At 41.7% G+C, this 13,104-nt stretch overlaps 1 protein-coding gene across 2 annotated transcripts in view; it reads left to right on the top strand.

The window, feature by feature from the left end:
* The window catches only part of TRMT2A (tRNA methyltransferase 2 homolog A), a 65,360-nt gene that overhangs the window by 32,592 nt on the left and 19,664 nt on the right, over positions 1 to 13,104 (top strand). For both annotated transcript variants that reach the window (XR_008846661.1, XM_056532692.1), the window contains exons 7-10: positions 5,948 to 6,059; positions 6,820 to 6,942; positions 8,101 to 8,176; positions 8,713 to 8,829. Coding sequence is in view for 1 of the 2 variants with exons in the window: in XM_056532692.1 (XP_056388667.1) it covers positions 5,948 to 6,059; positions 6,820 to 6,942; positions 8,101 to 8,176; positions 8,713 to 8,829 (428 nt within the window). In the remaining variant the exon portion in view is untranslated. The remainder of the gene's footprint in view (positions 1 to 5,947; positions 6,060 to 6,819; positions 6,943 to 8,100; positions 8,177 to 8,712; positions 8,830 to 13,104) is intronic.

Raw genomic sequence — 13,104 nt, 5'->3', positions numbered from 1 at the left:
CTAGCTTTAATCAGTATCCGCATCTGGCTCTAATTCAAAATTCTAGGTGACACATTCACTTTAAGGTTGAACTATGTTGTATATATCAAGCAGCTATATCGTTGTTTTTCTCCCCTTAGCACATAAGTTTATGGGTATTTATATGGCCTAGAATTAATTACTGACCATGCTGTTTTTTATGACTGTTTGCAATGATAAGCCATTAAAGGAGTAGTCTAGTGCTGACTATTCCTCCTTTGTTGTGCCCGGGCTGAAAAAAAAAAAAAGAAAACAAACTCACTCCCCTTCCTGCGTTCCCCCGGAGCACCGCTACAGCTGATCGGTCCTGCTGTCCAATCTTCTTCATGTGCACGGATCGTGACACGTCGCTCAGCCTATCACTGGCCACAGCAATGTCCCGCCTCGGCTTGTCATAGGCTGAGCACCGTGTGACGATCCGTGCACATGGAAGAAGGAAGAAGACTGGACCGGAGGACCAATCAGCTGTTGCGGCGCTACAGGGGAATGCAGGAAGGTGGGTGGTTTATTTTTTTTTCAGCCTGGGCACAACGGAGGCGGAATAGTCTGCACTAGACTACTCCTTTAACCCCTTGACGCAGGACGTAAATGTTCGTCCTGGTGCGGTGGTACTTAACTTACTTTATGTCCTGTACATGACCGCGAGCATCTGAGCGATGCTTGGGTCATGCGCAGCAGTTCCCGGGTGCTGATACCAGCCAGGGACCCGCCGGTAATGGCCGACATCCGCGATCGTGCGAATGCCTGCCACTAACCCCTTAGATGCCGTGATCAATACAGATCACGGCATCTGTGGGAGTGCGGTCAGAAAAATGCATGATCTGATCACCCGCAGCGCTGCTGCGGCGGCGATCCGATCTTCTGTAATGGCGGACGGAGATCGAGCAGACCAAAGCAGAAAATGACCGATAACACTGATCAGTGCTATGCCTTATGCATAGCACTGAACAGTATTAGCAATCAAATGATTGCTATTAATAGTCCTCTATGGGGACTATTAAAGTGTAAAAATAAAAGTAAAAAAAAAATGTTAAAAATCTCCTCCCCCAATAAAAATTTCAATTTTTCCTTTCCCCATTTTACCCCCCAAAAAGTGTAAAAAATAAAATTAATAAATAAATTAATTAAATTATTTTTTTTTTTAAATAAACATATTTGGTATAGTCACGTGCATAAATATCCGAACTATTAAAATATAATGTTAATTATCCCGGACGGTGAACGGCATGAACATAAAAATAAAAAAAAAGTCCAAAATTTGCTGCTTTTTTATAACATTTTATTCACAAAAAAAAATTTATTTTAAATGTATTAAGTTTTATATAAGCAAATGTGATATAAAAAAAAAAGTACAGATCACGGCGCAAAGGATGAGCCCTCATACCACCGCTTACACAGGAAAAATGAAAGTTATAGGTCAGCAAAATAGAGGGATTTTAAACGCACTAATAAGTTTTTTTTAAGTGATAAAATAATAGAAAAGTATGTAATCATGGGTATCATTTTAATCGTATAGACCCACAGAATAAAGAAAACATGTCTATTTTACCATATAATGTTCAGCATGAAAACTATACCTTCAGGGTCAGCTTGCTATATGCCCTTGGAAAGCTCTGTATAGGACTAACCTATTTATAGACCCTTATTACATGACCGAAGCCAAAAGAGTTACATTGTGATTTCTGTTTAAGAAGTATACATTAGGTTTATGTTTACGGTACTTGCTGTATACAAGAGCCTGCACAGTTCCAGAGTCATACAGTTAGAAAAACATGGGAGCCCATGTATGAGTGGCATCTGTCAGAGATATCCTTTTGATAAAGCGTAACTGTCAGATCACCTAAAAAAAAAACTGTTAGACTGTGTGTTGCTCGGTATCTCATCTTGATCATGTACATATCATTTTTATGTGTCTATGACCTATATTTCTCTCAGAATTAGCTTTATTTCTGAATTATCTTAATGTTGTCGACCAGAAGCAGGGGGGTGACTCTCTTTCTTCTCCTCAGGTGATAACCACTCCCACTCCTCCCCCTCACTCTCCTCAGTCACTGGTCTCGGGAGTGAGCATTTGTATCCCTTTCCTTTCTGGTTTTATGCTATACACTGTGTGCTTACAGCTTTTGCAAAACTACAGCTCCCAGCATGCCCACACATCCTTTGAGTTGCAGTTTTGCAACAGCTGAAAGCATATGATTGGTAAAACTCAGATTTACAGCAGTGTTGCTGCAGGCTGTGTTCCTCCTACTGTTGCAAAACTACAATTCCCAGCATGCCCACACATCATTTGGCTGTGCAGGCATGCTGGGAGTTGTAGTTTTGCAACAGCTGGAGGCATATGATTTTAGTCCCCTTGTATTACACACACACACACACACACACACACATTGACTTCATTTATTCATACACATTCACATTACCTAGACAACACAGATTTTACACACACACATATATATCCACACACACATATATACATGCTGGGACACTTACTTTTTAAACAAAAGATCCTTCATTCGGTCCCCATCTTCAGTTACCAGCTTCTTTCATCATCTGCTCACAGGCAGTAGTGTACTCACGCCCCTCCTCCCTTCTCCTCACATGAGGAGACTGTGAAGTAAACACAGACAGTGAGGGAGCCGATCACAGCAGCTTTAGATCTGCAGACCTGTCAATCATGAAGTGGGTCCATGACGTAGATAATGACGAGTGTACACAGCAGGGCTGGTATGTATCCCAGGAGGCAGGCAGGCAGTTTTTTTACTGGCTTTTTCAGTATGAAATACTTAAAAACTTTTGATATGTTGTAAAGCAGGCAAAACCAATAGATTTAGCAATTGCTTTAATAACATTTTTTTATGTCTGACATTGCCCATTTAAACATTGGAGAATCTTCCATGTTGAATAGTTCAGATAGAAAATGCAAGACAGCGTGAAAATAGCCAAAGAAATTTGACTTTCATTAAGGATGTAGCACATGGTTTGCATTTTATTTACTATTGAAAGTCAAAATCCCATAGAGCTTAACTTAGACTTGGCACCTTAGGTCTTTACATACTGTAAAAATTGGCTCCTGCATCTGTACTGATAACAGATCAAAGTCAGTGGAGACTCCTGTGCCATAAACATGTTAACTGTGTTAAATAATGTGCATCTCATGTTCTCCGTACATTAGTTTATAGTATTAAAGGTGCATAACCGTGCATTTTTATATTTTTAAGATACACTTAACTTCTTCAACTCATATGCATTGTCTAAATTACACTAGAAAAGAGTTGCTTGTTTTGCCCTTCCTGTAATCTGGCTTTGGTGCTTGTGAATGAACTTCAGTTTCCAGTTAATATTGACAAGGACATATCGATTTTCTCTGTTACCATTTTCAGATCTCATATTTCCTGATGTTTGTCTCTGCCTCCCAAATAAAGACTCTTTTGCATCTCCATATTAGCAATCCATGTTTCTTTCAAATATTTATGCGCAAAAAAGATTTTAGATTTAGAATTTTGGCAAATGGTCAATAAACATGGATATAATATATGATGCACGGTGGAATACTTTAGTGGTTATCCACCATATGGTTATTTTAGTAGTACATTCCTGCCAGAACTGGGTATTTCCTGGTGAATTTTGTTCTCTAAACTACACATCCCATAGTTCCATAATTTGCAAGTATGAGGTCACTTTCCTCCCTCCCACATATCAGCCACCCCGCCCATTGAAACACACCTTTGGTCCCTTCAATGCAATACACCAGTGTTTTCTAATCCGGGTGCCTACAGCTGTTGCAGAATGATCTCTCTCCCACCCAGCGGTCACTCCACCCATTGAAGTAAGACAGACTCCCTCTGATCACCTAACTAGTAATGTCAGGTCTCAAAGCACTGCAACCTGGGAGATCCCGATACCTGAGTAATTCTGTATGCTGTTAAAAATAAATATTGGGGCGATAATCACAGAATTGTGAGACCACTGTCCCACACAGGTACAGACACTATATTATGAACTATACTAACTTTACATCCCCTGTAGCATAGTCAAATAAAAAAAATCCTGGAATACCCCTTTAACCCCTTAATGACCAAGCCCATTTTCACCTCAAGGACCAGGCCAATTTTATTTCAGCGTTTTCGTTTTTTCCTCCTCGCCTTCTAAAATCCATAACTCCTTTATATTTCCATGTACAGACCCATATAAGGGCTTGTTTTTTGCGTAACCAATTGTACTTTGTAATGAAACCTCATTTTACCATAAAATGTACGGCGAACCCCAAAAAAATTTTTTTTAGGGAGGAAATTTAAATGAAAACCAAAATTTTGCACATTTTGGAGGTTTTTGTTTTCACACTGTGCAATTTATGGTAAAAATGATAGGTGTTCTTTATTCTGTGGGTCAATACGATTAAAATGATACCCATGGCTAGATACCTTTATATTTTTGTACCACTTAAAAAAAAATCTAAAACTTTTTGTACAAAATCAGTAATCTAAAATCGCCCTATTTTGACCACCTATAACTGTTTCATTTTTCTGTATATAGGGCGGTATGAGGGCTCATTTTTTGTGCCGTCATCTGTACTTTTTTTAGATACCACATTTGCATATATAAAACTTTTAGATAATTTTTTACATTTTTTTTTAAATAAAATGTGACAAAAAAGCAGGATTTGTGGACTTTTTTAATTTTTTATGTTTACGCCATTCACCGGATGAGATCATTAACATTATATTTTGATAGTTCGGACATTTACGCACGTGGCGATACCAAATTTGTTTATTTAAAAAAAAATTACACTTTTTGGGGGTAAAATGGGAAAAACGGACAATTTTAATTTTTATTGGGGGAGGGGATTTTTCACTTTTTTTTTTTTTTTTTTTTACACTTTTTATGTCCCCATAGGGGACTATCCATAGCAATCCTTTGATTGCTAATTCTGTACAGTGCTATGCATAGAACACAGCACTGCTCAGTATTATCGGTGATCTTCTGCTCTGGTCTGCTCAATCGCAGACCAGAGCAGAAGACCCCGGGAGACAGCCGGAGCTAGGTAAGGGGACCTCCGGCTGTCATGCTGGATGATCGGATCCCCACGGCAGCGCTGCGGCTGATCCGATCATCCAATCAAATTGCCGCAGATGCCGTGATCTGTATTGATCACGGCATCGGAGGGCTAATGGCGGACAGCCGCGCGATCGCGGATTTCGGCCATTACCGGCGGGTCGCCGGCTGCTGCTAGCAGCCGGAACCTGCCGTGTATGACGCGAGCACCCTTCCGATGCTCGCGGTCATACACAGGACGTAAATGTAAGTCCTGGTGCGGGAAGTCTCGCCAAACCAGGACGTACATTTACGTCCGTGGTCGTTAAGGGGTTAAGAGTGGGGAAATAAAGTGACAGATGCTCACGTGTCAAGCTTGTGTAGATAACCTGATTTAAAAAAAGTATATAACATCAAAAGTAGTCACTAAAGATGGTTACATGTTGATTTGAAACAGTTAAAGTGTACCTTTTAATTAAAAAACATTTTAATCCTTTGTAGGTAAAACCATTATATGTATATTTGTAATATACATTGGTTAAAAAATTTGTATATTTTTGTCCCTGCAGCGATTACTTGTGTGTCTCTGTGAGGAGACCAAATACAGAAAGTGAGGGCAGGACAAGCCCTCCCTTACATATAATGTTATTTTCTACATTATATAACAAGTTTTACTTGTAAAAGGTACTTTAACTTTTTCAAATCAGTGGGTAACCATCTTTACTGACTACTTTTGGTATAATATTCAACTTTATCAGGTTATCTACACAAGCTTGACACATGAGCATCTGTTTATTCTTGAAAAAAACACAAAATGTTATTGCTTTGTACAAACAAACCTAAAATGTATGACTTAATACAATGCAAAAAAATAGGATTGCTTTATTGTTACTTGTAGAAAATCTCCAAACCTGGAAGATTTACATGTGGAGCATGTGACTGGAGATCATTACATCTATGAAGAACTGCTTGGCCTAACCTTTCGCATTTCACCCCATGCTTTCTTTCAGGTATGAAATCTGTAGTTAGTTATTGCTACTGATATTGAAATAGCAAGGGATTTATCAAAAGTAAATGCAAAGCAATAGTGGTGCATCTGCCTGTGGCAAACATATTGCTGTTTTGGTTTTTTTCCTTTGGCATTAAGAGGGGCATTCATGTATATTTTACTAGTATATGTGCTATTGTAGATGTGAAAAGTCGCCCAAGAATATACCTTCCTGCTCCAGATTCACCAAAGGTCACATGCCACTTGATGAATTAACCGGCTCCTACGCCCATGCTACCTCTTTAGACTTCTTTACTGGGCTGAAATGACATGGTGCAAGCTTGTTTGTAAATCACTGTGCTGCAACTTTTGTGAGACTTTTTTGAGACTTTCAGAGAAAAGTCTCACATAATGAATCAGTGTCCACTGCATAAAACTAGTCTAAAGCACTGCGAATGGTAGTTCACTTTCAAATATGATCTATAACAAAAGTCGCACAAAAGTCTTAGGGGAAGTGGCTGAGACTTTTTGTGTGACAATTTTAGATTAAAAAAAAAAGATCTAAACAGCTTGATGAATTCCCCTCTAAATCTCTCCCAACTTTTTCTCACATCTTGAAGATCTATTTAAAACTAATTTCTACTCAGATTTTACATTGTAACAGGTATAATGGCTGCTTTGGATGCATGTTCTTGTATAGAGCTTTACTGGAAGTTTATTTAAAAACTAAAACTGACTAAACACCACCTATATATTTTATATACTTATTGATCTATCCACAGGTCAACACTCTTGCAGCAGAAGTTTTGTATACTGCCATTGCAGACTGGGCGCAGCTAGATCAAAACAGTACTGTATTGGATGTTTGCTGTGGTACAGGAACTATTGGAATTTCCTTAGCAAAGGCAAGTTACTTATCACCTTAGTTTAGAGGTACCCTCATCTGGCCATTTTTAGCAGATCCACAGGATATTCTATAAATGTCTGATAAAGGGGTGTTGTTAGATCTCCAAAAGATTCCATAGCCACAGCCATGCTCTAGACACCCCACAATGTCAGTCATTGCGACTGGTCATGTGGTAAAATTGTACACTATAAAATACTGTACCACATCACTTCCAATGATGTCGGATCAGCTGTTCAACAAAAGTTTTGGTTACTGCGCAGACGCAAGCTCAATCCCAGTGCCTGTGTAGGACTTGAACCTCCCAGGCACAAGCAAGTGCCACTGTTCAGCACAAGGAGGCCATTTTGGAAGGTGGGGACAAGTGTTGTGGTGTTCAGTGGTGGAAAAGCAGAGTCCTGAGGAGAGAGACAAGACCCTGTTTATGAGATCAGGGGTGGGGGGGCTGTCACAGTGGTCGTATCCTCTGCAATCAGATTCACTTATCCTGTGGATAGGTTTACCCCTTTAACTCAGGAGATATAAAAATAACATACAGTAGCTAGTGGTGCTATGCTGTGGCAACTAAAGTAAATGTTAGTGGGTGTCATGCAAATTCAGCAGTTTTTGGCTTCCTGAATCCCTTAAGTGGCTGGAGAGGATGGGGGGGTCATCGTTCTTGAGATGATACAGGTCTGGACAGCTACTGCATATCCTATGCATATGCCTTAAATGTCCAGATGAAAATAACCCTTTTAAGGAGGTAGTTTGCGAAGATAATCCCATTCAATATGTGTATCACATTTAAGCTTTTAGATGCCATAGAGAAAGTTAGAGACCCAAACAAAGAAGTCTCCCTTCTGCACATCTTGACCGTCAATATGAGGTGAGGTCCAACTGATAAAAGGGGTTTCTCACCAGGCAATTTTAGAAAAGATGGTGTTGATGAGACAACCCATTCAGAAGTCAGGTCATATATTGGGCTGAGGGGACAGCATCCTCTTGTGGTGACTAAAGAAGATGATAGTTCACCAACATGCAATTTATCTGAAAAGGCTCTTGCCAATTCACCAGTCCTTATCTTTTCTTTTGACAAAACCAACCACAGATTTGTATAGTGTGAGGGTGTTTTGTGTTAAACTATGCTAATAAGATTTGCTTTCTTTATTATATTCTAAAGAAAGTAAAGAAGGTTGTGGGAATTGAGCTGTGTCAGGAAGCCATTTCAGATGCCAAAGCTAATGCCAAGATCAATGGTAAGTACCTTCCAAGTGTTGTTTGCAATTTGTCACACTTCAGAATTCTTATAAATTGTGTAGTACAAAAAAACAAAAACATAGGCCCAGATTTTACAATCTTTCTGAGACAAAAGCTCTCCTATTTGCCCATAACAACCAGTCACAGCTCAGCCTTCATATCGCAAATCAGACATTGATCTGGGGTATAGTCATATCCTGCCTTGTCTGTAATTGCTTATTACTAATAGCCACTTTATGTTCACATCATGTTTTAAAATATGTTTTTCACCTGCATCTCAATTCCTACTTCATGAACACATATTATACTTTTGAGGAACTTGCTAGACTTGGCTGAGTACTACTGCATCCCACACTTATAAGGTTTTTTATTGTAACTCTTAAAGTGAGTTATAGAGTGAAATGCAGCTTTATTTAAAGTCCAGTATATTTACCTCAAGTTAACTCCCAGTGACAGTATATTGTATGGATTAAAATTTGATACAGAGCTCAAACAGAAACCTACATACAATGTGTGTATTATTTCTTTAATGCAGATCTGAACAATATTGAATTTCGTTGTGGCAAAGCTGAAGACATCTTTCCAACCCTCATTAACTCTTACACTACCCAGAGTCCTGTGGCAATAGTTGATCCACCGAGGGCTGGACTTCGTAAGTACAAGAATTCTGCAGAATTTCAAATCTAGAGCTATTAAAGCTATGTTAACACTGTGTTTTGTGCTTTCATTACACTGTTTGCATTTTCCATTGCCATGTTCAAAAGCACGGTCAACTACTCTATTGTATACAGCATAAAAAATTACATTTGTAGTGCATTTTTTTTATTTTTTTATTTATTTATAAATAATGTAAGGCAATGGTAAAAAGTGTTTTCCGGTGTGGCATACTGCAACATCTGCTTTAAACCCTCAAGGAGACAGCCCTTTTTGCCCTTAGGACACAGCAAGTTTCCTGTTTGATTTTTCGTTTTTTCCTCCTCACCTCTTAGAGTATCTGTCACCAAGCTAAACTTTTATTATATTGTTCCTTATGTAATTTTAAGACACTTTCCTATTTAATTGCTGTTAAAATTCTCAACCTTTTTATGTTTTTTTTATTTTTTATTTTTAGTTTATAGAAAAACCAAGCAAATTCAAAACAAATGTAGGCAAACAGTACATTGAACGATAGCCTGGTAGGCTAAAATAGCAATACAGAAGTAAGACAGAGAGTCTGGCTATGCAGAGCAGTATAAACAACATAATGAGACTGCACTAAAGCCAAAAACATGTGAGTATCGTAAAGCCTTCTAGGTACCATGGCAAGTGGGTAAGAAGGAGAGATAAGGAGCAAGGTGCGAAGTAGGAGCAAACAAGGAGGAGAAAAAAACCCCCAGGCACTGAAACTGAGGAATGGAAGTGTTAGAAACTATACTAGAAGAAAAAGGAAAATAGGCATATCCGTGCAGGACAAGAGAGAGAATAGTAAAAGAACACCAGACAAGGACAAAGAAAAAATGGTAAAGAGAAGACACACAACAGGACAAACAGTCGGACCAACATAAAACAAAGGAATCCCACTGGGGCGGACACCCAGCCGCCCATAGTTCTGGACGGGGATATCGGGGTCAGCGGAACAGAACTAGAATCGGACCTCATCTCAGAAGGCGGAATTCAGGGGAGGAACAGAAGGCGGACCATGGGAGCCAGGTTGCAGCTAGTTTAGTCACATCCTCAGGGTGAACAACCAGGAGTTCCTCCATGTGTTGAATGTGTGTTACCTCGGCAAACCATTCCTCGAGAGAGTGAGGTACAGGGCTCTTCCAGTGTCTAGGAATAACGGTTTTGTCGGCCTGAAGAAGATGTCGTGCAAGGGACTTTTTGTACTTCACTTGCGCCATTGGGAACATGTAAAGCAGGGCAGCCTCTGGGCAAGAGGGTACCTGGATCCTGGTCAAGTCCCTGACTACCTGAAGAACCGAGCGCCAGAAAGATAGAAGCTGGGGGCAGCTCCACCAAATATGCGTCATAGTACCCTCGTCACCACCACAACGCCAACATGAGCTCGGAACAGTCGGATACCAACGATGAGCCTTTGTGGCAATGACAGCTTTGTGAGTGAGGAAAAAGCATCTTTGCCATTGATCTGGAGGAAATTTTTTGCCCAACTCAAATTCCCAAGCTCAACAAAAACTTGGGAGGGCTTCGGTTCGGGGGGACAATAACAAGCTGTAGATGACAGAGATGGAGTGACGAGGGTACGAGGAGGCCAAGCACAACCGTTCGAAATGGGTCTGGCTACGATGCAGGGTAAAGTGACCTGTGAGGCCAGAATAAAAATGTCGTAGCTGGAGGTAGGCAAATGGGGCGCGTCTAGACAGAGGGCGCTCCCGCAGAAGGGCTTCAAGAGGTTTGAGCACACCACCAGCTGGGCTTCAAGAGGTTTGAGCACACCACCAGCTAGGACATGGTGAAACCTAAGGGGGTGAGATAGAGTAGCTTCAAAGAAAGCACCATTCTCGGAGGACTCGGGTAAAAAATGTGGATTGTCAGTGATTGGGAGAAGAGGGCCCCCCACCCCCCCTGTCAATTAGGCTAGCCCCTGGAGCTAAGTGGTGTAAGATCGCCAATGTGTGTCTGGTGGAGAAGGAGGTGGGAAAGGTATGTTGAGATGGTGGGGCACCAGGTCCTTTGAAGAGTAGAGAGTGCTTTGGGACAAATATCATGAGCCAGCTGAACCCAGAGTTTCGATTCATGATTGTGGAAGAGATCAAGCACCCGCGAGTGATCACAGGCCAGGTAGTACAGACGACAATCAGGGAGGCCCACTCCACCCAAAGACTTAGGGCGAGACAGTGTGAGTCTGTTAAGACGAGGGCGGGCCGAGGCCCATAAAAAAGAACCAAAGCAAGCCTGTAGTTGTCTCCAGTATAAAGAGGGAATGTGAAGGGGAATCGTCTGTAATAAATATAACAAACGGGGCAGCAGGGTCATTTTGAGGATATTCACCTGTCCAAACCATGAGAAGTTCTTACGATTCCAGGAGTCCAATTCCGTCCGGAATCTGGCCAGGAGGGGGGGAAAAGTTATGTGAAAATAAATAGGAGAGATCCCCAGGAATAGTTATCCCCAGGTACCGGATGCCCCTACCAGGCCAGCTAAACGGGAAGGACAATTTAAGGGAGGTCACTATATGGTCGGGCAAGGAAACATTTAGTGCTTCTGACTTGAAGAGGTTAATTTTGAAATTAGACCAGGCCCCAAATTCGGCCAATCGGGACATTAGACTGGGAAGAGACGTCAGCGGGTCAGTGACATACACCAAATGGGCCTCAGCGAAAGCAGAGCATTTGTAAGTGCAGTTCCCAATCATAACCCTGTGAATGTTAGGATCCGCTCGGATGGTAGCCAGAAGATGTTCCATTACCAGAATGTACAGGAGAGGGGAAAGGGGACAGCCCTGCCTGGTACCGTTACGGATCGGGAATGCCGTGGAGAAGGATCCGTTGATTTTCAGGCGAGCCGTAGGGCGTGGTAGGGCGCCAACATTTTTGCTGAAAGATTGGGACCCAAACCCACATGCTGCAAGATTTGTGCCAAGGAGGACCAGGAAATGTGACCAAAAGCCTTTTCGGCATCTAGTGAGAGGATCATCATAGGCAATTTCTTAGATTGTGCATAGTGAATAATATCCAGAGTTTTTATCGTGTTATCCCTGGCCTCCCTCCCAGGCACAAACCCCACCTGTTCGGGGTGTATAAAAGAGGGGAGTATATTATTCAAGCGGTTGGCCAGGAGTTTGGAGTAGAGTTTCAGGTTGACATTCAGCAGGGAGATGGGACAATAACTGCCGCAGGAGCGGGGGTCTTTGTCAGGTTTCGGCAGTACCACCACATGAGCCAAGGTGGAGGTTGACGGGAGGGGAGTGTTTGGGGAGATAGAGTTAAAGGCCCTAAGTAGGATGGGGAGAGGGAATCTATGAAGGATTTGTAGAATTTTGCGGTAAAGCCATCTGGGCCAGGGCTTTTCCCGCCCGAAGTGTTCTGGACAACCACGGCCAATTCCTCCGAAGAGAAGGGGGCATCCAGCGCCTCCCGCTCTTCAGGGGAGAGAACAGGGAAGGGAGAGGGAGGGCACGTTGGTGGTGGGAGGTGGTACAGATCAGAAAAGAAGGAGTGGAAGGTCGACACAATATATTCTGTGGTATGTACCATAGACCCTGACGGTGAACGGATGGAAGGGATATGAGTCTGGGCCTGTCGGCTTCGCAGAGCCCTGGCCAACATTCGTCCGCTCTTCTTGCCATACGCATAGAATTTACTATGCCCCATCTGGAGCCAGCGGCCCCAAGAGGCCTCCAGGAGGCATTTCAGTTCCAAACGGGCCAATTGCAGGTCACGAAGGATCGACTGTGAGAGCGAACGCTTCCTTTATATGTTTTTAATGTGATTGAAAAAACGGCAACTAGGTGGCTCTGTTCTGTTCCCTGCGCAAGTCAAACAGTTAGTTTGGTCTCCTCCCAGCCTGGCAGGAGACCAAACTCGGGAAGTACGTGCGGGACATGACGAAGCACAGCTCTCTCAGGCTTCAGTGATGTTGCGCCTGCTGGGGAACACCCACTTTCTCCTGCCAGGAGCTCGGAATTTTTTTTTAAGGGCAGGAGGAGTGTTAGGAGTAGTTAGGGAATATAATCTGTTAGTTTAGAAAATATGGATTGATGACAGGTACTTTTAAAGATACCTTTTACCATAAAATATATGGCAAAACCAAAAGAAATCTAATTTGTGATGTGAAATTCAGAAGGAAGCCGCAGTTGATCAAATTTTTTTTTTTTAATGTTATTATGGAGTGCGGTTTATGGTAAAAATAACATGGCTTTCTCTATTCTGTAAGTCAATACGATTAAAATAATACCCCTATTTTCATAGCTTTTCTGTTCTTGTACTGC

Source organism: Hyla sarda, chromosome 1 (assembly GCF_029499605.1).
Source record: "Hyla sarda isolate aHylSar1 chromosome 1, aHylSar1.hap1, whole genome shotgun sequence".
Lineage (NCBI taxonomy): Eukaryota > Metazoa > Chordata > Amphibia > Anura > Hylidae > Hyla > Hyla sarda.
This window is presented reverse-complemented; position numbering and strand designations above follow the sequence as displayed.